The sequence below is a fragment of the Musa acuminata genome, chromosome BXJ3-11, assembly GCF_036884655.1.
Source record: "Musa acuminata AAA Group cultivar baxijiao chromosome BXJ3-11, Cavendish_Baxijiao_AAA, whole genome shotgun sequence".
NCBI lineage: Eukaryota > Viridiplantae > Streptophyta > Magnoliopsida > Zingiberales > Musaceae > Musa > Musa acuminata.
This window is the reverse complement of record NC_088359.1, coordinates 9,877,435-9,904,613: the sequence shown is the minus strand read 5'-3', so window position 1 is coordinate 9,904,613 and position 27,179 is coordinate 9,877,435. Positions and strand designations below refer to the sequence as shown.

The 27,179-nt window shown below is 35.5% G+C and overlaps 1 protein-coding gene across 3 annotated transcripts; it reads right to left on the bottom strand.

Annotated features, from left to right (window-relative positions):
* Nucleotides 1-950: 950 nt before the first annotated feature.
* Nucleotides 951-12,751, bottom strand: LOC135583132 (protein SPA1-RELATED 2-like). 3 transcript variants are annotated; one of them, XM_065174505.1, is made up of 8 exons: nt 12,609-12,751; nt 9,519-11,038; nt 7,203-7,360; nt 4,810-5,716; nt 3,080-3,226; nt 2,388-2,705; nt 2,184-2,243; nt 951-1,934 (listed from the first exon to the last, which is right to left on the bottom strand). In XM_065174505.1, the coding sequence occupies exons 2-8, from the start codon at nt 10,989-10,991 to the stop codon at nt 1,743-1,745; spliced, it is 3,255 nt and encodes a 1,084-aa protein (XP_065030577.1). In that variant the 5' UTR covers nt 10,992-11,038; nt 12,609-12,751; the 3' UTR covers nt 951-1,742. The 3 variants fall into 3 exon arrangements, with proteins under 3 accessions (XP_065030577.1, XP_065030578.1, XP_065030576.1); XM_065174506.1 differs by having other exon boundaries at nt 4,810-5,662; XM_065174504.1 differs by having other exon boundaries at nt 1,600-1,934; nt 4,810-5,728.
* Nucleotides 12,752-27,179: the final 14,428 nt, after the last annotated feature.

Genomic DNA, 27,179 nt, shown 5'->3' with positions numbered 1-27,179 from the left:
TCTCCTTTAATAGCATAAGTCCGATCAATTTGGTTCAAACAATTAAAAGCATACTAAAATTTTTTTTTTTCATATTTATATTAAGTAGGCCAAAGAACATATTTGCCACAACCCTAAAAGAGCTAATCTTTCCTTTGTATTATCATATATCTTTTTAATTTTACACTCTGGTGAGCGGTGTTTGTTCAACTAAAACACATATCAGACCATAGACTGAAAGGAATGAAGAGGGCATATTCTTCTCTTTTGATGCTTTACATGTCATAAGTCAGTTGTTCATTCTAGGGTTCTTAGAATTCCTACCTCTCCTTGGAATGCTTTCCTCAGCTAAGTTGACACCACAATCAACATTTGGGAGCAAAGATAACAGTTTTGGAGGTTAAAGATAAGATTAAAAAAAAAAAAAAAAGGATGATCCACTGCATGAGATTCCTTCCATGAGAGTTTTGAGAAGAATTAATGTCAGCAATTTTATCCATAAAAGCAAAGTGAAAAAGAGAGTGAGGCCAGCCCTGTCTTTCTCATCTTGCAATGGCAAGTTCTGGTGATGTCTCCTTCCACTCCCTGATAGAATGTAATAATTCAAGATGACTGAAGTTTGGCTGCCCTGCAGGTTCCAACTCTATCATACTATCAAGTTGAGGATGATGTGATTCTGATGTGAAACTAATAACCAGTTCATCATAAACACATTTCTTGATGCACAATCACACACACGAAATATTGCTGTTGCACCTTGATTGGATCTGCACCGGTCGGCGTCGCAATGAACGATGTGCCGGAAAAATCTTGTTCAAAGCATATATATAGCCTTCTTCTTGTTCATAACATTAGTGAGAAAGGAAGCAAACTCTTGTTTGATCCCCAGACACAGTACTAACCTTGACTATGCTTTCAGTAACTGCAGCTGCTGGTGGAGGATGAGGTAGGGTGGTTTGTGGTGAAAAGTATGAAGAAGAGAGAAAAAACAGTTCATTCATACAAGCATAATCTCCATGAGGATAATTGTACAAAACATGCAAAACTTTCCTGTAAATTTTCTCCAATTGATTTCGATGAAAATTCATGTTGTTTTCATTGCTGAATATACACACAACCTGTAAAACTGCAGATCTTGCATCTGCCTCACCATCCAGATGTCAAAAGCTTTACATTCACCAGAAACAAACCAACTGAGCTTTCATGTACTTGTTCTTGATTGACAAAAACTTTGATGATTGAAGTCCTGTTACTTAGGAACACTTCCTTTTAAACAGGGGTAGAGCCACAAGGGAAAAGCCAAGCAAATGGCCTTTTACTTTGTCTGCTTGCTTCCGTAATTGCACTGTCCAACAGTACTTTGTTTAGCTCAGAGCACACCAATTCGTAGCATATCTTTGTAGTTGGGGAAGCTAGCTAGCTGCTCCTAAAAGATGGAGTAGGGGCTCAGTTTAAGTTAATAGACCAGCTTGCTGATGTAAAAAAGATGACACAAAACCGACAATTTCTGAGTAAGACATTCCGGCTTCTATAAGCTCAAAAAGCTATTGAGACATGGTGAGAACTGCAACATTCACATATACTGATAACCTCATTATGTCAATGCCCGATTTTGATTGGTCACAAGGTAGAGGCTGCTTGAAGCAAGGTTAACACCAAGATTTGCAGCAATTTTGGCTGATCCAGGGATTTCAAATCAGCATCTGCTACTGAATTTTGAAGAAACAATGAAGTGATCTTGCTTTCTCCGAGTTTCTCTTATTCTAGACCATTTGCAACAACTTTATGCAGCCACTAGAATTTGCAGCAAGAGCCATATTTGATGTTCTTTTCCAGCAGACACTCGAAACAAACTGTCCGTTATCATCAGCAATTTCATGGCCAGTAATAGGGTCAATATACCCAAACTTGTGTGATGTTATTGGCATTGGAAAAGTTTTCTGATATGCATACACCTACATTAACAAAATCAAAAAGTTAGAAGAGGTTGTTAGGAAACACACATTCTGTTGCACAATATTTAGTTCTATGTATGAGCAATTTTAGTAACTTCGACAATTAGTTGCTGGCAAAAACTATAATGGTCTTTTGTATGAGTTGCCGGTAGACACACTGAGACATTTAAATGTCTGCATGATGCTAGATCATCTGTGAAAGTTATAAAAAGTTCGAGGTACCAAATGAATATGAAATTGTATACTCACTTCATTAGTTTCGGAACCACATAAAACGTACCCATCACAAACAGATAAGCCTACAAAGTTCTGCATTTCAAGAGAACAGTACATTATAACTAAATATAAAAAAGCTGCAGACAAATAAAAAGTTAATTACACCCCAAAAGTAATTAAACAGTAGGAAATGTAAGTGGTATTTGGTAGGTAAAAACTAGAAAGCAAGCTGAAAACCTTCTCATTAGTATGACCAGTCATGGTCAAGCTACAGGCGTTTGTGGACAAACCAGATGCAGTTGTCTTCTTGAGATCCCAAAGCTTTAAGGTATTATCAGTAGATGCAGATACAATGGTATCACAATCTAGAAATTTGATGTAGCTTACAGTCTTTCCATGGCCAGCCAAAGTACACCAGGGAATCCTGGTATTACGTAGATCATAGCAGTAAATTCGGTAATCAGCAGAACCAAAGCCCAGTAGATGAGACGAATGTGATGAGAACTGTACACAGCATACATTGGCAACATTCTTGATAGTCTTGATGCAATTTTTCTGCAAGTTGGATATATTACATCAATTTTCACTTGAAAGAACAGAGAAAAAAGCCATGACATGCTGATTTTAAAAACAATAGAATGTGCTGGAGCATTATTAATTTATCACACTACTTTGCAAACTTAGCTTATTTTGAATAACAAGTATGATTTACACACATCATGAGATAAAAACAGGACAGATCATGTCACCATATCACTGACTAGTTTAGAAGGATGTTAACAAAAGGATCTTGGACAAGCAACAATCAATTTTATGGCATGCTAAACATAATTTTGGTTTTGTTTTATTCCATTAGAAGAAGTATTTAATATTCAATTAAACAAAGCTAAAGAATACTTAAATATAAAAATGTGATTAAGAGATCGCACTTCATGAATGCTCCAAAGTTTCACAGAGCAATCATCACTTCCACTTGCGAGCTTAGTTGGAGCTTCTGATGAAAAATCAACAGACCATGCCCTTTTTTGGTGCTCAGAGTACCGATGAAATCCTTGACCAGTGCTAGCATCCCATAACTTCAAAAAAACACTGGAGTCAATTTTAAAAAAATTACAAGAAAAGCTAGTCATATCAGAAAGCATGAAATCCTTATGTGCATACTTAATCTTTTATGAGTTGACATGATTTTAAATGAAATTAGTATATTGATTCTCTAAGGAAACATGAGACTTCAATTTCATGGTTTTGGATATGAAGTGTGGCAGGTGAGATGGAAAAATTGAGCAATATTTAAATGAAGAACCTAAGTATTTGCAAAATGTAGGAGGCTAAATTATGCAATATCCACTATGTATATGTCATACTCATGAAAACAATGAGATGAACATAAGGGTCCGTAACTAATAAAAAGGAGAAAGAAATTTTGTACAATATAAAATGAACATATCAAATAAAAAGAAGAAAGAAACAGAAAAACTGTGGAATCAAGAAGGTCAATAAACCATTGGCTACCATACCATTTGAAACGGTATGAAACGAGCGGTATGCACCGGTCCGAGAGTGGGCCGGTACATGAACCGCCCTCATGTTAGGCGATCCGGTCCAACTAAGGGAAAAAAACCTAAAATAGCATTAAGCCCGGTCTAACTCAGTATTTAAAAAACATAGCAATTAGGGTTCACGAATACGAGCCCTCTTCTTGCCGCTGTCCTCTTCTTGTGATGTCGCTGCCGCCACCACTGCTGTTTGACGTTGCCGCACCTCTTCTCCTTCATCTCCTTTTCGTTCTTCTTCTTCTTCCTTTTCTCCTCCACTGCTTCCTCTTTTTTCTTCTTCCTTCTCCTTCTCCACTGCTTCCCCTTTTTCCTTCTGCTTCCTTCTCCATCCTAATCTTGCTTCTTCTTCCACCTCTTCCTCCATTGCTTCCCTTCTTCCTTCCTCTTCTTCCACCATCCCTTCCTTTTCTCCTTTATCCTCCTCTCTAAAACATTAGCATATACCCGTATGTACTGACCAATAATGATTGGTATGTACCGGTCCAACCAGATCACTGAAATGGATCCAGTACCCAAAACGTTGATCCTTAAAAAGCACCAATTGCACATACAATTTCAGTATAATTAATTATCTTATACTAACCTATGAGACCAACATTGAATAACTAAGCAAGAACATTGAAAATAAGTCAATATTCTCATTGGAATGCAAGGCAAAAAAGAGCAGCCCAATACACGAGTCACGGGGTGTTCACTAATGTAGAGTCTAGAGAGAATTAATATTTATGGAATTTTACCATTACAATAAAGAGGTTATTTCCATGATTCAAACCCTTTACATTTACGTTGCAAAGGAGTAACCTTACCAGATGCCAAAATCACCATCATCAAACCTTGCACTGGTGCAAGATTGTAATACATAGGTTTATCTAAATTTAATCAATCTAATTATAACCTGATCCTCTACGGATGACCCTTTTAATCTAAATTCCACATTAACCAATTCATACAGCCAATGTTCAATTGTAAAGGCAACCAAAGACAACAACATCAATCAGAATAAGCAGTTCGGAAAAAAATAGTGATCAAAAGAGTGATTGATCACAGTATTCGATGTGATGAGGAGAGTACAACGAGAAAACAAATGCATTGTGAATACACACCTGAACCACACCACCATAATCTGTTGAGGCTAAATAGTTCCTGATGTAGCCATTCCAACAAACACAACTGTGCTTTGATTTACTCGGCATCTCAATTACTGGATAATGAATGTCAACAGTAGAATTTATAAGAGCACCAAACTCAAATACTTTAATTTTTTTTGATGCTCCAGCAGCAGCAAAGTATTCTTCGTTCTGGTCAAAGCTCAAAGAGCAGATGACATTTGCAGAGTTGAGAATATTTGTATATCTTAAACTTCCATGAACTTCAAATCTTTTATAACGAGCATACTTGCGTAAACCTTCAAAGAAGGATCCTCGTTGGTCGGAAGGCTCCTTTTCCATATACGAGGGACTTGCATCATTTTTAGCTGAACATAATTGATTTTTGAGCCTTAGAACATCTATATCTTGGCGAACTATTGAGCTGATATCAGGATGCTCAGATTTAGAGCTCATGGAAAAGTATGCAGTTTCAAGTAGACCAAAGTTCTTCATTTTTGAGATTATTCCATCTGTGCTCATTGCGGACAATCCAGATCTTAAATTCACATGTAGTGGTTCTTTGCAAGTGTATGCACCTAACATATCAGCAGAATTTGTCTGCAAGAACCAATCTTTATGAACATGATCTGTTGAGAAGTGCCTGCTTTTTATTTCTTCTAGGTCTGCTTTGACGCAACCAAGGTCTTCCATCAGCTTGGCAGTCTGCTTGTCTTTCTTTTCTTTTAATGCTAATAGAAAATGCAACAACAAATCTGCTTTTGAAAGTTCGCAATCAACAGATGTGGATAATTGCTCCATAATTGATGCTTCTCTATCTTTACGAAATATGTCACATAGCAGAATATCACTGTCATCCACATTAAAAAAAGCTTTATAAAAAAGTTGCTTCTTGAACATTGTCCTGTATAAGTTTCTCCAATGGATAAAGATACTTATTATTATAGCAGAGAAGAAATATTTCAAATTAACAATCATATATTCTTTCATGAATAAATTATAAGAATAAGCAAAACCAAATCAAGCACCAGCAGAATATGAAATACATATAATGACTTAAAATAATGATGTCTATTATGACTAGGTCATAGGCTAGTGTTTCTTATATAGATTTGAGGTCATGGTTTCTTATTACCATTGCTCTATAGCCTCCTAGAAGACCACCACAACCTTCTATAAAGATTGTAATAGACATTTGCAGGCATCTGAGAGATTCAACATGCTAATGTTGAGACTTGATGCAGTACTGTGGGCAGATGTGCAAACGAGTACAATAGAGAAGATTACTTGGAGAGTCTTGATTGCAAGTATGAAAGTTGGTGTAGATGAGGCAAATAGGTCAGATTTGATAGAATTTGTGTGTCAATACTACCAATATCTGTTGGTCATGCAACAATGTTCCATCAGGTAGATGAACCCTAGAATACTTCCCCAACAGGAAAAGACCCAACTCTGTTTGGTACTACACCAAAAGCATTGGAAAAAAGGTACATAAAACCTTTTGGGCTAAATGTATTTCAGGTGATCATTAAAGAAACTAGGATATGCCTGGATGAAGGAAGGTGGAAATCTTACGCATGGAACAAAAAGATATGTTGACACCATGCAACCGATGTCAGTCAGTAAGCTGCATGGTAATACTGTCCTAATGTATGTCAACAGTCTACACAGGAATGCTAATAGAAACATATAACAAAAGTATAATATTTCCTTCATTAAGGGTAAAGTATGTGGATAAAATTAATCTGAAGATCTTAACAATTACTATCTTTAGAATGTCCTGTTGTTCCAGTCTTCCAAAGGCTTGATGATCAAACACTACCGGTGGAAAAAAATGAAGAACATACAAGAACAAAACCCTTTAAGATAGTTCTTAATAGATATTTTCTGTTAAGCCCTTCAGGGGTTCATGATCTCAACAATGACAAAAATACAATTTCTGTTACCTAAATCATCAAAAACTTTGATAGCTCTTCCCAAAAGTGAAAGAATATTATTAAACTTTATGAGAGTTAGGATGTTATCAAAGTGAAAGCAAAATGATGTCACAAGAATTTCATCAATAGTCACAGAACTTCCAATTATGATCTCCAGCTAGTAGCTACCCTGTAACTGGGAACAGCCTAAGCTTTTTACACCCATTACTCTCCAATGTTAACCAAATATGAGTATGAGCCTTAAAGAATAGGCATGCTTGCAATAAAGACTTCCAAAATAGACTAGTAAATTGCTCCCTACATAAAAACCTAACAGAAAAATAAACCAAACAAGGGCATTTCTAGAAGATAGAATTCCTCTTGAGGAATTTGTTAGAATTCTTGACACAATATCCAGGGCCTACAGATACGAAGAAGCACATTCCATAGGATATATTACTGGCAAATGATTACCTTATTTTTGGCCTGGAAGAAGGGTCTGGATGAAGCATCCAGAGACAGATGCCAGCCTCCTTGGGATGTTCTGATAAAAAACTTGGTGGAAGAATTCGATGATGCAGATTAGACATTGCAACACAATGGGCTTTCTGTGATTCAAAATGGCAGAAGAGCTGAAGAGTATTATAGCATATGTTAGTATAGTATGTGCTAGGTAGCAGGCAACACCAAAAAGTAAGGTAGAAGGCATCACAGTAGCAGAGAGTCACACTATTGTGCTGCAGCCAGTTGCTGCAAATTGGCAATTGTTGACAAATCAATTTAAGAATAAAAAAATTAATAGAAGGCCAGATTATTCTAGTTGCTTTTCAAGTCTAAATATATGGAGGGGTCACATTTTTCAAGCATAGTGCTCTCTACAAGGGCAAATTCAACTTGGATCAAAATATAACCCAACCTATATTTTTCTCAAAAACAAAGGAATTCAATCCTGCCCCACATGTTTGTTGTATAAATTATTTCCTAAAAAACTTGATATGATAATACGTCAGCTTGGCTTCTTACTGAGCATAGGTTTTCTTACTAAGCCTCAAATCAATTCGGACAACCTAATTAAATGCTACGAAGAAAATAAACCAATGAAAAGACTGTCATGCTAACTTGTGTGAAGTGTGAACCCTACTAGTTGGCATGTTTTGCGCTAACATAGTAACAATACCGTTGCCCTCCAAATGTGGAGTTTGAGTATGGATGAATTTGATGATATTGTTTTCCTTTGTCTTTTCAAATCTTGTGGAACATTGAACTAATTTCAGGGGTTTTCTCTCAATAATGAAGCCCTTCAATATATATCATCATTCATTGCAACCCTCCCGGTTGCCTAAAAATGGTCCTTTTATAAAAGTATGGCGGAATAGGAAATAAATAGTAGAATAAGCAAAACAAGATAAGATCTTTCCCCCACTTCTCCCTTTCTATTTTTTTCCCACTTTCTAGCACCAGCATAGCATTAGTATGAAACAAGGTCTGTCATACCGAAGCATACCGTCCGTACCAGGCGGTACGTACCGGTCCGACAGGTTACCAGTACTCGAACCGCCCGGTACCGCTACAGTACTACAGTACTATACTATAGCACTGCTACAGTGCTACAGTACTATATGTAGCACTGCTACAGTATGAAAAAAATAAAAAATTGTTCGGTACACCAGGGTGTACCGCTCGGCACGCCCTGATGTACCATCCGGTACACCGGTATCATACCATACCGAGCCTGGGTCGAAACGCCGGTACGGTACGGTATAGCAAACCTTGGTGTGAAACATATTTTGCATACACTCCCAAAGAATGCACTTGAGAATTCCCATTTGACAAATCTCAAAGATTCTAATTCTTGACTTATAGGTATGGTTTGTTTTTCCATACACATTACATGATGCTGTCATATTAATTATGTATACACCTATATATCAAATGACAGATACTTTTCCTCCTCTAAAAAAAATTGGACCCAACTATTTAAAAAGTGAAAAATATGAAAATTAGAGTTATGCATAATAATTTGGTTGTGAATAGGTATTTATTAAGAATTTTAATACCTTCTTGATTAAAGATGATCTTTGAACTAGATGTTGTCAAACCCTAAGCGGAAGGTGAAACTGATCTTTGTTGACTCAGATATTACTTTGATAATGTGACTATCTATGATCCTCACTTTACAATTCAAATTTAGCACCTTATAGGATGAAAGGTCATTTTCTTACCTGCCAAATGATTTATTCACGTATTACAATGTCTTCTATGCATGCAAATGTGTAATCAATACATGGACAAGTCATAAATGAATCTTGCAGTAAAGATTAAAAAAAGGCCTTGTGATTCATAAGACAATATGCATCAGAAGTTCTCACTGTCTATAAACATATTTGAGAATGTGACTATATATGACCCTCACTTTAGAAGGCAAATTTAGCTTCTTATAGCACAAATGTCATTTTCTTAGCTGCCAAATGACCTATTACTATGTCCTCTAGGCATGCAAATGTGTAATCAATATGTGGACAAGTCATAAATGAATATTGCAGTAAAGATTAAAAAAATCCTGGCCTTGCAGATTCATAAGCACAACATGCATCAGAAGTTCTCATTGTCTATAAACATAATTGAACTATGTAATTCAAAATACATGGTAATGATCCAATTTCTGCTGCATTTATGTATTCTAAGGAAAACCTGCCCTTCAGTATATGCTGGTCAGCCATTTGACCAATGATAAAGATAGAAATGGTCAAAAAATTGCTATATAGTAGTCTAGTAAAACGCCTGTCTTACCTCAAAAAGAAGAACCCCAAGACTGTAGATATTTGATGAAGAAGAGCAGGAACCCTCATTTAGCTCCTCAGGACTAGCATACCACCTCTCCTCCAATTTCAGAACATCGGACACTGCATAATGGCCACCAGAAGATAACTCCAAAATTACAGGAAAATTATGGGACTTGGATGCTCCACCAGTTTGCAGCCTGCCCGAAACTTCACAGATAGAATTTTCAATTTGAAAATTTTGTGGGTCAAACTCTTTACCGACTTCTCCTTTTAAGACACCAGTATGGCTTGGAGATATGAATTGCTCACACACTTTCTGATGCTTAGTTAATAGAGTTTCATTGAACTCTCTTCCATCTACCAAGTTCCATCTCCTTTTTAAAGAGTTCTTCAAATTCAAATGATCCACATCTGGCTCTCTTTTGCCTTCTAACAGTTCCATTTGACCTTGGGGAATGAGTGGGCCTACATATTTAACTTGTTTTGATTGCAACATAACAAAATGTGATGGACATAAATGCTTCAGAAAAAATCCTTGAGAATGCAAGCTACTAATGAGATCCACGATCAGCTTGAACATGTGCAGTCTCTCCACTTTATTTAAGCTGCTTTGAGGTTTAAGGAAACTTCTTAAGCTAATTCCTTCTTCATGAATTCCCAATAAACTCTCACTGATGGTAGCAAGTGGAGACAAGCAATAAGATTTAACACAGGATCTTTGGAAACCAACAGGAGCTGTCTGTGCTGTCAATTGATCATTTTGATCAGCATAAGTTTGAAAATTAACATCATCTGGACATCTCGATGCAACTCCCTTCCCTTTCAATGCATTCGTGACTGAGAACAGTTCAAATCCAGAGTCTTGCGGGTTGCAATCTTGTGCAGCACCAGTATAGTCTATAAATGTATGATTGTCTGAGAGAATGTATTTGTCACCGAGACCAGATAATTCTGAAAAATTCTGACCAAATTGTCTGCTTAAAGGAGGCGTCTGGATGCTGACTTGGGGCAAAAAGGAATTGCCAGCATCCACTTGTTTAGTGAATGTTGGTGAATTTTCAGATAACAAAGATCTTGTTCTATCCAACATTTCTTTCGAGTCCTCTTGTGGGAAATCTTCCTCACTGTGATAGCAACCAACTACAGACAGGCTTGGGCTCTTGTAGTTTCTCAGGGTCAATTCTTTGACCATGTCTCGATGGTAGTTTGAAGGTGGGTTGTTGTATGATGATTCATACCTATATAGTGATTCCGAATCACAGTGAACACTTTGACTGACCAACGATTCCAAGTTAAACTCAGTAGACCTCAAACGAGAAATGTGCTCAGACCAATTGATCACCGGAATAGTTGCCGGAGGAGGTGATTCAAGTAAATTGTAACTTCTGGTTTGCTCTGATAGGTGATCATTTTCTTTGAACTGCAGAGGATCTACTTCTAAACTATCCATAGAGTAGTTAATGTCAGTCGTGCCCTCCATAGGTCCAAATATGCTTCTTCCAGTCAAAAAAGTTGTAAGCCAATTGGCTCCCTAAAATAAAAAAGAAGATTTGCATACTTACAGAAGCACAGTTCAATTGCAAACAGTATCTTGAAATGTACAGCTTCATCCACAACACAGAAATAAACAGTAAAGTGAACATCAGTAGACCTTCATCCACAATGTATGTTTTATATTAGTTTCTGAACCTGTTCCAAGGTCCTATTTTAAACAGTCAGACCAAGCATACCAAGAAATCACAGGTGACCTCAACAAGTTCTACATAGTGAGTAGGTTCATTCAGCATAGTCCACTCTTAACAATCAAGAGTCTCAATGAAAACAATCAGGGGGGATTGGTTGGATGAGGGAGAGGACCTTACCAATTCTAGCTGCTGGAATCTTATAGCACTTATTGTCTTCTGTCTTTGGTTTATCTGGTTGGCCCAAAGTGAGACGCCCTTAAAGTTGCTAAGAGTCACCCAATCTCTATTATCATCAGAACTGCATCTTATGCTACATGCTGTAAACCCTTTAATCTGTCTGAAGGTTGTTTAGTGAGAAATCAGATCAGTGTAACTGGGTCTAAGCCTGAGTTAGGATGGTATAAACTTAACACTGATGATTCTTTTGCTGTGCAGGATGGAGATGGAGGAGCTGGTTTTGAGATTAGAGTTTGTAAGCTGGCAGGATGCACCTTGCACCTTTCTCCCTGGAATCAATCATCTCAAAGCTGGTATACTGGTAATCAAAGAAGGAATGGATCATGCTCTACAAGAAGGAATCTCTAATCTAGTGGTTAAATCAGACGCAAAGACTCTTATCAAAATTCTGAATTTAAAGGAAGAACCTCCTTGGAATCTGATCATGTGTTTAAAATGAAATTTTGGCTTAGCTCAATGTTTCCAAGCTTGCAAATTTTGTCACGTCTTTCGTGAGGGAAACCATAGTGCCAACTGGTTTGCTGGCACTATGGTTTCTAAATCCTCCTGTGTTTGTTGGCATGACTGGCCAGCGGATCTGGCTACTTCTTGTGCTCCGAGGAGCATGGTAATCCTGTTTTAGATTTTTGAAGTAACAGATCTTTTCTTTTCCGAAGAAAAAACAACATAGATAGAAAAGAACAACATTTTGTTCACGAATATCTCATTTTGGACCTTCTTTCAGCAAACTATGATCGATAAACAACAAACACCGCTAGATAGCAATCTAAAACAATAAGATTTATTTGGGTTTCCGACAACGGGCATCACCACAAAGGATCCAATTGGAAACAGAAGGCATTATCAGACGATATTACCATCCACAAACAGAAGGCATTATCAGGTTTCCAACATCGGATGAAATGTCTCCATCCACATTTCATCTCTAGATCAGTAAACCAAACAAAACCTACAAATCGCAGACATCTAAATCAAAAAAAGCACAGCAAAGCAAAACCCAAACTTTCTCGTCGACAAGCAATCAAAATCCAAACTTGATAACACCAAACCGAATAAGAAATCATGTCTCCACCTCTAACCCAGAAGCACCAGTTAAAATACTCTAACAAGTAAAAGGCCGGGTCAAGAACCGCACGACACCAGCAAGAACCGGAAGAGCCACGGCACAGGGGAACTTGCCTTAAAGGGAAATAGGCCTGGCCCCTCGAGCCCCTCCACCCCTCGGGAGCATCGAGTACGATACCCGCAGCAGACAAAGCGCGCCGCGTTCGCGTCACTTGTGATTCCTCACGTTTAATAGTCTCATCGATACTTTACCCGGGTCGATTTCGTGACCATATCATAATCATATATGTCGATGGAGGACTCAGGAGAGACGGTGGGGAGAGGAAGAAGGGAGGAGAGAAGATATTATCGGAATGCTCATGCTGAGGGGATCAAAACCCGACCATGTAACGTGGACAAGTTGCAGACCAGTCCTTGTAGGTATGTTTATTGACACACATAAATTGGGTTGGAGAGGGAAGCTTGTGGTGGTGGCTGCTAATGAATGCCCAGTCTTTTAATTCTCTTTCAACAATTAGAAATATTAGCTTCATATAATACGTATGATAAGGAGAGATTGCCGGAATAATAATAATAATAATAATAATAATAATAATTGGTTTTGTGTTTTTTCCCCTCATCTTTTAAAATCACCAAAAATAAAACTCCGGCTTAATTACAGTTTAATGCTTTGAGAACAGGTGATAATATGAAATAGTTTATTTTTTTGTTAAAAATTTAAAAAGATATTCTGGAAGGGCTAAAAATGAATGCATAAATGAAGTTGTTTACTTCCACATACTATTTATGCTTTGTTCTATTTAAATTATATTATAATCAAATATTGTTTAAAATATAAATATAAATATTGTTTAAAATATAAATATAAATATTGTTTAAAATATAAATTCAAAAAAAAAAACACTGCAAATATATATTAATCTTTGATAATTTTGAACTGTATCATCTTTTCTAACTATAATATCTATAGATAATAAATATATAATTAAAGTAGATTGGTTGACTTAAGGCGTAATTTAGTGTATATTAATTAGATGGTTAGGTTCAAACATAATTGCCTTCGATCCACCGCCCACTTTTTTTTTGTATGCCGCATCCAACGGTGGAAAAGCTCCCTCGCCTTTTCGAATCCCGCCTACTCCCGTCGGTCCTCCGAAGAGTTCGACCACGTCGTCTCTCCTCCCTCGAGAACTCATATAAGGAGTCGTCGCGGCGTCTTGCCGCATCCCTTCGCCCGCTTCGCCGACCGGCGAGGATGGCCTAGGTCGTGTGGCGGAGGATGCGGAGCTTGGAGAGAGTTCTTGGATTGCATGGTGTTCCCCGAGGGCCCGGAACCGACTCGGTCGATGGATCGGCTCGGCGATCCCCACGAACGATGCAAAGTGTGCGATTCCTCGTCTCCAGATCGATGCCCTAGATGATTATATGGTGAAAGAGGGAAACTTGTTTTGATCTTAGAAGTGCCTTATCAGAATCTAATCAATTTAATATTGTTGCAGATCCTAGTAGATTTCTTGTCTTTCTCTCTTTATTGATTTATTTTGTCCTATAATTCGTTGAACCTCCGTAAGGTAAGGCAAAGAACATCCAGAGCGAGAGTATGTAAATCTCGCCATGAGAGGTCTACTATTTTTAGGTTTCTTGATGATTGTGGCTTGTTCCCATTCATCTTCCTGCTTGTCAATCTTTCTGTTTCAGTTGCAATACCCATTGTCAAACCCAAAGAAGATTGTCGGTTCAACTTCAGCTACCAGAATGTTACACTTCATCCCCATTGCTGAAATATAACCAATGGCTGAGGTCCAAATCAAGCTGTGTGTGTTTCCGTTCTGTTTCTTTCTTTCTTAGTCCTGATGATGGATATCGCTAGACAGCTAAAAAGACTGACTTGCGTGCATGTATAGGCGCCTTAGCAGTGAGACCAACACTAATGGGCTAATTTGATAGTCGTGGTTGTATCATAATTGGTTGTTTATACAAATAAGTATTTGGTCGGAATATGTCCCCCTGATGAAGCAATGTGGACCTTGTGGCTTTTTGAATAGCTAGACGTGGCTTAGTTTCAACCATATCTGTAGAACCTCACTGATGAGCTAGAGACAGCTCATGGTTGAAATATCAGCTGTGTGCTTGTGTTATTATTATTATTATTTTTATATAATTGCATTGCTCGATAAACTTTTAGTCAAATTCAAAATACAGTCGTTGTCTCTATGCAATCATAAAATTAGTAGGTACTTCATTTTTCTTTAGTTCTTTTTTTTTATTTTTATAAAATTACATTGCTTGATAAACTTTCAGTCAAATTCAAAATAGTCTTTATCTCTCTGTAATCATAAAATCAATAGGTACTTCATTTTTCTTTAGTTCTTTTTTTTATTTTTGTAAAATTACATTGCTTGATAAACTTTCAGTCAAATTCAAAATACAGTCTTTGTCTCTCTGTAATCATAAAATCAGTAGGTACTTCATTTTTCTTTATTTTTTTTTTTTTTTGCAAAATTGCATTGCTCGATAAACTTTCAGTCAAATTCAAAATACTGTCTTTGTCTCTCTGTAATCATAAAATCAGCAGGTACTTCATTTTTCTTTAGTTCTTTTTTTATTTTTGCAAAATTGCATTGCTTGATAAACTTTCAGTCAAATTCAAAATACAGTCTTTGTCTCACTTATAGTGTCGCTTATACGCTCTCTATGACAGATGTGGTACTGTGAATCTATATACTTTACCGTTTGAAGTGTGCTCTTTTTTTGTGATCGTATAGATGTCTTAAGTTGTTATTGGTGGGCCTTTTGAATCACAAATCAAGCATATTTATTCAGCATAAAGCATCCTTAATGAGGTCCATAATGATATCATGTGTGGTCCTGGCATTTGAATGACATTTAAATGATTGAAAATGAATTATTTGATGAAGTAATTTATTTTTATTGATCCTTGCTCCTTAAAAGGTGCTAAAGTTTTCCTTGAGTTGCTCAAATATTAGTTAATTTGAACATTGTCTTATTCCTTCTGCAGTTTATCACATGACCTAATGTGAAACTCCAGTTGCTTGGTGTCCATCAGCTTCAAGACAGCATTATGTCTTCGTATTCAAGGTGATATCTTTTTTTTTTTAATATTTGCCAGGAGAAAAGTAATTTGATAAATATCTTCTTTTTTATTTTGTGTGAATATTCAACTGAGGAGAGAATGAACGTAGAACCTTTACATCCAAGATTCTTCTTTGAGCTACAATAGTTCTGTGAATGATGATTTTAAGCTGGTGTTTCCATAAGTAGGTCTAGGTATAAGCCTGCGATAGATGAAGATGATTCCCTTTTACAAGAGGACATGCTTTGAAGGCATATGCTCTTTCTTAAAGATTTTCCACATGTAAATAATCTTTATGATACTCTCAAAGATAATAGTCTTAGTTTCTAGTGATCATTTGGCAAATTAGAGATGCATGTGCTTTGTTGGCTTTTCTTAATGGAGATCATCAAGCTAAGTGCTCTCCATATGTGATTTGATGCAAAATTTTAGTTAGTCTTATTCTTTTGGGTAATTTACCAAAAAGAATTTACCGATTGACACCTCTCTATTTGAATGAACAATTATGCTACTCATTTTGTTAAATGATTTGGTTTTCATTGCAGAATACATAATCCAATTCTTTTTCTTAAATCGGTTCGGTCTAGGTCAACAAAACCACTCTTCCTCCTCTACCTTTCCCTTCTCTCTCCTCTTCCCCCTCTTTATCCCTCTCTTCCTCCACCTCTGTCTCCTCCCCCTCCTCCTTCATCACCTCTGCCTCCTTCCCCTCCTCATCTATCTTCTTCTTATCCTCCTTGTATTGCTAACTTTTTCTCGTTATTTACGAGTCAAAGAATTCGAATAAGATGGTCCATTACTTTTGATACATAGACCATATGATTCCAAATGATGGTATCAGGATAATATAACTTGCTCTCTTGCCTTTCGTCTCTTTTGTCGATTTTCTTGTCACATATTTTTTAGAGATAAACACATTTCTAAGATTATGTTTTTCTCTATCAATACTTTGTAATAACAAAAATTAAGTGGTAAATCGTTGATACCATATCTCATCAATTTTTTGTTTCTTATAAATTCTCTTATCATGTTCATAGTTTTAGTATGATTATATATAAATCCAATATCATGTCCTCATTACAATGTGTAATGAATAAAGTCTAATACAAGTGCAACCTTTTTACTTAGAGTAATTGCCTAAAAAAAGTAATTGCCTAAAAATAAAGTCTAATACAAGTGTTTAAAAATATAAAATAATATAATTAAAATTTCAAATGGAAAAATTAAACCACCTGTTATTTGAACCATATTTTGCTTTCCAATTTCATCTACCAAGTAATTCAAGTATTTTTTTTTCTCTAGGCTTCATAAAAAGGGATACATTAATTAACTTAGCAAACATAGATCAACAATTAACCAAAAATATAGTTATACTTATTTGTCTTCTATCGGTTCATGCATATGATATAATAGAACAATCATATTTTACCATGTATCCTTATGATCCTTCATCAAATTATTTATATAATCTAACTCATTTGTCAAATATGGAACTTCTAACTCACGATAACTTAGAGAATTCAACTTAGGATCATATCTTTCAAAGACTTTAATCATATGCTTTAATCAGAAGGAATACAGAATGCCTAACAAAACAAGCAATATATTGATTTCTTCTCACTCTTGTTTCTTTATCACAAGCATCATTTATGCTTGTTTATCTTAACCTGCCTACCTTTTGATTTTGCACTGTTTTAACTAGTTCTTGAATCATATATAAATCTATTGGTCCTTTCTTTCATGGAACTTTAAGCTTCTTAGCAATAATAATTTTCTTTCCTCTTGTATTTGATGCTCTCTTACCATTGACAATTAACTTTTCCACATTAATAGGCTCTTGAACTTCATCGTCAATTTTGTCAATATTATCATCCTTAGGTAAATAAGCATATGATTTAATCTTTTGAGTCTTTCTCATTCATGTATGTCTTAACTTTGACTTCTACATAATATTCTTTTTGTATGCAAATATAATTTTGAAGTTCTCGACTTGATGTTGTTTTGCATAAAATATGCCACATTTCATTGTTTTATCGGAAAACATACATGTTAGAACCGTAAAGGCACTAAGAGAGGGGTTGAATTAGCACTTTGAAAACTTTTTATTCGATCAAACCCGTATCGAAAATGCGTTTGACTTAAAATATGAGTAAAAAGCAGTAAGCAATTAAATTAGTTAGTAATTATAAGAAAAAACATAAACAGAAATGTAAATCAGATTTATAGTGGTTCGGTCATTTCAACCTACATCTACTCTCGATTCTTTTTCTCTCAAGGTTACCAGCTTTCACTACTGATCTTTTTAACGGACGAAGATCAACTACCCTTGTTATAACTCTTTCTCTTTTTCTCAGGCTCAAGAGAGAATATTTATACCCCTCTCTTACAAAGAGATCTCACTCCTCCCTTAGAAAGATTTCTAAACCCTAGGAGGAAGAGACACAATACTTTAAGAGAGATTACATACCTTTTTTCTCGAGAATTTTTTTTCCTTTCTACTCTTTTTCCTGTCATCCCAAGCAAGAATGAGTGAGGTATTTATATGCCCCAAAATGGCTTAAAAAATAGAGTAAAAAATTTAAATCTTCGAGTTTTTGGGGTACTGATAGTACCACCACTTGCAATTGGTGGTACCATCGCTTGCCACCCTATGCACTAGTGGTACCATCGCCCAACCTAGGTAGTACCACAGCCTGATATAATTTGGGAGACTATGTTTGGGTGGTACCATCGCCTGATACCGAGCGATACCACCGCTGACCCTAGTGGTACCATCGTCGAATTTTTTGAAAAAGTATATTTCGCACTTTCTAGCTCACAGGTAGTTCCATCGCCTGGCCCAACTTTAGGTCACTGAATTGGCCTTCAAATAGGCTCAATTCGGCTCTAATTCAGGCCTAATGGGCCCCCTTAATCAAGTTAGCATGGTTACACCCAAAACCAACTAAATTAAGACTTAAACTACTTCGATCAGGACACAAACGATTACAAACATGAATTCTATGTTATCCAACATGTCATTGGTTCATCCAGCACTTTGTCCGAACCTTCGGTGCATTGTCTCTCTTTTAGCATACTGCCCTATTCATCAGTATGTTGACCTCCCGCAACATCCGATCTTCTTGGCATAATGTCTGATCCTTCTGGCCCAATGCTCGAACTTATGGCACAAAGTTTATCTTATGGCACGTTGACTAATCCTCCAACACGATCCATTCTGGCCCAACATTTGATTCTCTTACTTCAATCGATTTACCTTTCTATGATCGAAGTTAGTCCTGCGTCACTCAAATGCTCATTAGATTATAATTTTATTGATTGATTTCATCATTAAAATTCGTGATTCAACAATATCTCTTTTTTTTATGATGACAACAAATTGATGATAGAGTTTTATCTAAACTCCCCTTGTCTATATGACATATTAAAATAAACTTGAATTCAAAAAATGATAACCTTTGAATTCCAATCGAAACAATTTTAATCATGAATCATAGTGATTATATGCAACATATCATAGTTAAAATATCATTGCATGCATCATTCTAAATTATCAAAATTTTAAATCATCATAACTTTGGGCATAATTTCAAATCATCAAGGTACATCATAACATGCATTATTCCAAGACATTAAAATTTTAAATCATAACTTCTCCCCCTTTGTCATCAATAAAAATGAGAAACGTACAAGTGTTTTACTTCTCTTTGAAGTATGCAAGTTAGCAATTTTTGCTTCTCTTGATATGTGCAAGCTAGTAATTTTTACTTTTCTTAAGATGTGTAAGCTAGCAATTCTTTTTCCCCCTTTGTCATTGTCAAAAAGAAAAGAAGGATATAATGGTGCGATTCTTTTCCCTTTACATCAATATTTCAATCATCACATGAAAGATATCAAAGATAAGTTTGATTTGATTATGGGTTATACATGTTATAAACACAAAGGAGTTATATGAAATAAACAAATTTTAAGTTGTGAATATCAAAAAATCAAGAGAAAAATTATGATTCATTTGGATAAATCTCTTCTATAGTAAATAGCAAAAGGAGTCATAGGAGATCAAATAATAAATCTCAAATATCAAGTAAAATATCATAATTCATATGGATAAATATTCTCATTAATAAAAAAATCATATGAGAATAAATAGTAAAAGTTCTCGATTCATGCATTTGAATAAATATTATTCAATGAAGAACGAGTTTGAACACGTTTTGATATATCTTAAGTGATTAGCTCTTTAGGATGTGCATCTATATGCTTTCATTTCTTGGATAAGGATTCTTTGGAAGTAGATATATCCAAGTTACTTTGGAGAGAAAAAATAAAATTATAAAATTTAAAATTATTTTCTTAGTTCAAGAGATTCAAAAATAGATTCATCAATAACTAAGGGTCTCTTATTGAAAAACTTGATAAGCTTGCACATCGTTTAAAACTCAAGAAAAATGCATTCCTCTTTTAGCTTCAATTTATGTGATTAATTTCATACAAGCATGCCCTGGTCTTTTATATCAAAGTCATGCATCATCGTTTAAATCGAAAAATAAGTTTTATCACAAAAATCATCAAGATCAATAGTATAACCATTAATAAACCATCTTCAATCAAAAGATTTATTACCAATAATTCTAATTCTAATCATCTTTCTTTTATTATTGTTGTTTTAGCTAGTGAGCTTTGTGAAGTGTTTTGGATCTCCGGTCATATGCTTTGAGCATCCACTAACAAGATTTTATCTTTTGCTCCTTACTTTCGATTATAGATATATCTACAAGAAATGTGGGTTCGCTTTAGGTACCTATTTAACTTTGGATCCCTCATGGTCAGATAAACCTATCTTATCTTTTGACATTAAGTCATTTATAGTTCATTTAAGAATCCAAATTAATTTAAGCAAGCTATAATTTTTAAATAAATATTTATAAATATAATAATCATATCTACCATAAAATTTACATTTAACTTTAGGAGAAACATATAATGTGGGTTCTTTAATAAAAGTAGTTGGCTTTTGTTGAGTGTTACTTATAAAACCGACTCCTTCCTTTCTACATACATGACCTCAATTAGCAAGAATCATATTTAATGATTTATTATTAATTTTAAATTTTTTTTAATATTTATTATAATAATAAAAAAATTATATAAATCTAATTCTCCACATTTAGTGCAAGGAGTTAACATGCAATTATCATATTCATTTTTTAATTTATCAAATTTACTAAAGAGAGAAACATGTTCCTTTTTTAGCAATTTATATTTCTTATGAACTAATTTAAGTTCATCATACAAATCATGAAATGCATCAAGTGATTCATTATAAAGTAAATAAGTTTCAGTTGAGTTACATACCTCATTGCTGAAAGTCGTAGTTTGCCACTTCGTTTTTAATAGTTTGCTCTTCGTCTTCTAATGCACTTGATTCGTCCCAAGTCGCCTTGAATGCTTTTTCTTCTTTTGTGCTAGCAGCTTCTTCTTTAGTTGTGGGCACTCATTTTTGAAGTATCCCAGCTTCTTAGATTCATGGCAAATGATTATGTCATTTTTTAAGTTTATTTTTAGATTCTTGCTTTGTAGAATTAGTTTTGTTCTTTTTCATAAACTTTTTAATTTTTCTTGTCAAAAGTTTTATGTCATCGTCATCACTTGAGCTTTCGTTCAAGTAGTCTTCTTGGGTTCTAAGTACAATATTCTTCCTAATTTTTGGAGATTGTTTTCATGTTCGTCATGTATCTTACAAGTCATTTCAAATATCATTAATGATCCTATAGTTCTTCAAGAGAAAAATTGATCAAGTCCTTAGCTTCTTAAACTATAATTACTTTGGATCCCAACTTTTTGAAAGATGTCTTAGAATTTTGTTAAAAAGTTCAAGATTAGTAAAACATTTATCAAGAGCTTTTAAACTATTGATAATATCTGTAAAACGGGTGTACATATCACCAATAGTTTCACTTGGCTTCATTCGAAATAATTCAAAACTATATACCAAAAGATTCGTCTTAGATTCTTTAACTGTACTTGTGCCTTCATGAGTAACTTGAGTATATGCCAAATATCATGTGCAGTTTTACAAGTCGAAATACGATTAAACTTATTTTTGTCCAAAGCACAAAATAAAGCATTCATAGTTTTAGTATTTAACAAAAATATTTTCTTTTCAAAATCATTCCATTCATTCATTGATTTCGAGGGTTTTTGAAAGTCAAATTCAACGATATTCTATAAATTAAAATCCATAGAAAGCAAGAAAATTTTTATTCGTATTTTCCAATATATATAGTCCATCTCATTGAATATAGGAGGATGAATGATAGAGTAACGCTCTTGATTATCGAAAAATATTATTTAATCTCTCTTGGGCGTTAAACTAATTAAGAGAATTTGAATTTAACATCAACTGTTAAGACCATAAAGGCACTAAGGTTAAATTAATGCTTTTGAAAAATTATGATTTGAAAACTTTCGTTCGATCAAACCCGTATCGAAAATGCGTTTGACTTGGAATATGAGTAAAAGTAGTGAACAACTAAATTAGTTAGTAATTACAAGAAAAGGCATAAACAGAAATGCAAACCAGATTTATAGTGGTTCGGTCGTCCCGACCTACGTCCACTCCCGATTCCTCTTCTCTCGAGATCACCGGCTTTCACTACCGATCTTCTTTTCAACGGACGAAGATAAACTATCCTTGTTACAACTCTTTCTCCTTTTCATAGGTTCAATAGAAAACCTTTATAACCTTTTTTTTATAAAGAGACCTCACTCCTCCCATAGAAAGACTTCTAAACCTTAGGAGCAAGAGACTCCACACTTTAAGAGAGATTATACACTTTTTTCTCGAGAATTTTCTCCTTTTTACTCTTTTTCTTATTATCCCAAGCAAGAATAAGTGGGATATTTATAGGCCCCAAATGGCTTCAAAAATGGAGATAAAAATTTAAATCCTCGAGTTTTCGGAGTACCGATGGTACCATCGCTTGCCACCTTGTGCACACTAACGGTACCGCCGCCCAGTATGGGTGGTACCACCGCTAACCTTGGTGGTACCACCGTAAAGTTTTTCAAAAAAGTATATTTCATACTTTCTAGCTCACAGACGGTTCCACCACTTAGCCTAGTGGTGCCACCGCCTGGCCTAACTTTAGGACATTGAATTAGCCTTCCAATAGGCTCAATTCAGCCCTGATTCAGGCTCAATAGGCCCCTAATTAAGTTGACATGGTTACACCTAAAACCAACTCAATTAAGACTTAGACTACTTTGATCAAGACACAAACAATTACAAACATGAAGCCTATGTTATCTGGCACTTCGTCTGAACCTTCAGCACCTCATCCTCTCTTTCGACATATTGCTTGATCCATCGGTATGTTGACCTCCTATGATATTTGATCTTCTTGGCGTAATGTTCGATCCTTTTGGCCCAATGCCCGAACTCATTGCACGAAGTCTATCTTTCGGTACATCGACCAATCCTCCGACATGATCCGTTCTAGTCCAACGTATGATTCTCCTACTTCAATCGATTTATTTTTCATAATTGAAGTTAGTCCTACGTCACTCAAATGATTATTAAATCATAACTTTATTAATTGATTTTATCATCAAAATCTGAGATACAACAATACATGTAATAATGTTATGATCCTTTGGGTCCTTTAAATAATTATACTTGTAAGGACGTTTTTTTGAGTTTGTTAGTGATGATTCATCTTAGCTCCTCTCATCCTCCTGTTGGGTCTAGCCCATATGTGGGCTTGGACAATTGGGTCTATTGAGCCCAAATCACTAATTGAAGGCAGAAATTAAAAAGAGAGAGAGAGAGATAGGTTTTGGGGCAGCGTGTGTGTGTGCGTAGTGAATGTATGCAGCGTGCGGCGGCGTGCAGAGAAAAGAGGAGAGAGAAAGATTAAGTTTCTGAGTTTTCTGCTTGACGATTGGTGGCCAAATGTTATCAGTTTCGGCCCAAATTTTATGTGGAGAATCTTTACAGCAAACTCTACAATCCTAACGGTGTTGATCTACAGTTTACCCTCTCTAAGATACTTTCCTCCTATATCTACTCTGTGAGACCTAGAATTCTCTTTTGAGGAGATTCATCCTATATGATGATATGCTAGAGCCAAGATCTATGTTCTTGATGTTATTCTGATCCTCTAGTTATTCTAGAGAAGACCTATTATAAACCTGTTATCATTACTATTGATAGTGGAAGTTTGAGGTGGACTACGGTCCCGTGGTTTTTCCCACATTGGGTTTCCCACATTATGTTGTGCTGGTTGATATTTACATTTGGATATCAAGTTGGTATTTTGATGAGGAACCCATTTTGATACACAAAGAGGGAAAATAATATTTTGCTTTAACATGTTTTTCCCAACAAGTGGTATCAAAGCAACAGGTTGTTTGGTGCTAGTTTTTTTTATGTGATTGAAATGGAGCAGTCAGATGGTATGATTAAATTGAACTCACCAAATTATTCCATTTGGAGGTGTCTGATGGAAGATTTGCTATATTGCAAAGATTTGTATAAGCCTATCAAGGTTAAAGATAAATCTTCTACTATAGACGATGAAGAATGGGAAGTTTAACATAGAAAAGCTATTGCCTATATTAGAAGATGGATGGATATAAACTTGCATGAGCATATTTCTGATGAAACCAGAGCTGATGTTGTTTGGCAAATGTTAGAAAACCTCTTTGCAAAAAAGACAGTGGGAAATAGAATTTCTCTCCTCAGAAGGCTTGTAAATTTGAAGTATAAAGATGGTGGTAACATTGTTGAGCACATAAGCCTATTTCAGAGTCTTGCAAACAAGTTGGTTACTATGAAAATGAATATAGATGATGAGATGCAAGGATTATTACTTCTCAGCTCTTTACTAGAAAGTTGGGAAACGTATGTGGTGACTATTTGTAACTCCACGCCGGAGGGGACTCTAACTATAGATATGGTTAAAGACAGTTTGATAAATGAAGATGCCAGAAGGAAAGAACAGGGTGAATCTTCTTCTGGTGCATTTGTTACTGAAAAACAAGAAAGACATGAAAGAAGTCATAGTAGAAATCCACATGGTTATAGAGGAAGATCCAAGTCTAGAAGAGATATCAAATGTTTTCACTGTAATAGGCTAGGTCACATGAAGAAAGAGTGTAGGTTTTGGAAGCGAGAACAGAATGAAATGAAGAAAAATGAGAAAGAGACCAATACGGTTGCTGCTGAAGGTAATATCACTATTGTCTATGATGAAGGTTGTGTTAGTCTTATAGCTTAGGATAGTAATTGGGTAATTGACTCTGGTGCTTCATTTCATGTTACTTCTCATAGTGATTTCTTTATATCTTACACTATTGGTGATTTTGGTAATGTCAGAATGGGAAACAGTGGTACATCTAAGATTGTGGGTATTGGAGATATTTGCTTGGAGACTAGTATTGAGAGCAAATTGATACTCAAATATGTAAGGCATGTTCCAGATATTCGTCTTAACTTGATATCTACAGGTAGACTTGATGATGAGGGTTTTACACACTATTTTGATGAAAGCAAATAAAAACTCACTAAAGGTTCTCTGATTGTGGCAAGAGGAAAGAAACTTAACTCTTTTTATGTTATGGAAGCTAAGCTACACAAAGGAGAGATTAATGTAATTCAAAAATGTAAAAGTATCGATCTTTGGCATAAGAGGCTTGGACATATCAGCGAGAAGAGACTTCAAACTCTTGCTAGAAAGTAGTTCTTACCAGAGTTGCAAGGTACATCTCTTAAATCTTGTGAACATTGCTTAGTTGGAAAAACACATAGAGTTACATTTCAAACATATCCATCATCTAAAAGATCAGATGTTATTGATTTAGTTCATATTGATGTTTGTACTATGTAAACTAGAACTCTTGGAGGTGCTTTTTATTTTGTTACTTTTATTGATGACCATTCTAGAAAAGTGTGGGCTTTTGCTTTGAAATCTAAAGACCAGGTACTCGATGTTTTTAAGGAGTTTCATATCAGTGTTGAAAGAGAAACTAGTAGAAAACTAAAGTGTATTCGATTAGATAATGGTGACGAGTACAGGGGTCCTTTTGAGAATTATTGCAGGTTCCATGGTATCAGGCTTGAGAAAACAATTCCTAAAACTCCTCAACAGAACGGTGTGATAGAAAGGATGAACAGAACCATTGAAGAAAGGATTAGGTATATGCTTTCTCATTCCAAGTTACCAAAGTCATTTTGGGGGGAGGCTATGAGAACTACAGTTGATTTGATAAATATTTCTCCATCAGTTCCTCTGAAAGGTGATGTTACAGAGAGAGTATAGAGAGGAAAAGATATATCTTATAATTATTTAAGAGTTTTTGGGTGTAAATTATTTGTTCATATTCCCAAAGATGAGAGGTCCAAGCTTGATAGTAAAGCAAAAGCATGTATCTTCTTGGGATATGATCATAAAGAGTTTGGGTACAAATTATGGGATCCAGTGAACAAGAAGATTATTAGAAGCAGAGATGTTGTGTTTCTTGAAGACCAATTGTTTGATGATGGTGATAATATTGAGAAGCCAGAAACCTCTGTTTATATTCCTTGGAGTTTGGGTCCAGTTCCTTCACCTATAGTTCATGATGATCATGGGGAAGATGAACAAGAAGATTGTGGTGAGAATACTAGTGATGATACACCTACAGTTGATGATGCTGAACCAACTGAACAGGCACCTCCACCACCAATTGAGATTCCATTGAGAAGATCTACTAGAGAGCGACAACCGTCTACCAGATATCCTCCACATGAGTATGTTATGCTTACTGACGGGGGAGAGCCAGAAACTTACCAAGAAGCTATTCTACATGAGAATAAGAGTGAGTGGGTTAAAGCCATGCAAGAAGAGATGAGATCCTTGCTTGAGAACCACACTTATGACTTAGTAAAATTGCTTAAAGAGAAGAAAGCTCTCAAGAATAAGTGGGTTTACAAATTGAAGACTGAAATCAATAGCTCACAACAAAGATACAAGGCACGACTAGTTGTGAAAGGATTCAGTTAGAAGAAAGGAATTGACTTTGACGAAATATTTTCTCCAATTGTAAAAATGTCCTCTATCCGAGTTGTTTTTGGTTTGGCTGTCTGCTTGAATTTAGAAGTTAAGCAACTTGATGTAAAAACAACATTTCTTCATGGTGACTTAGAAGAAGAAATTTACATGGAGCAACCAAAAGGTTTCAAAGTCAAGGGAAAAGAAAATCTGGTGTGTAAGCTTAGGAAAAGCTTATATGGACTCAAACAGGCACTTAGACAATGGTACAAGAAGTTTGATTCATTTATGATAAGCCAAGGATATGATAGAACCATATCTGATCATTGTGTGTTTATGAAGAAATTTTCAGATGATGATTTTATTATTTTACTGTTATATGTTGATGATATGCTGATTGTTGGCCATGATGTTGGAAAAATCGGAAAGCTTAAAAGAGAGCTAAGTAAGTCTTTTGCCATGGAAGACTTGGGATCGATGAAACAAATACTTGGCATGAAGATTCTTCGTGATAGGAAGAAAAGAAAGATTTGGCTATCTCAGGAGACTTACAT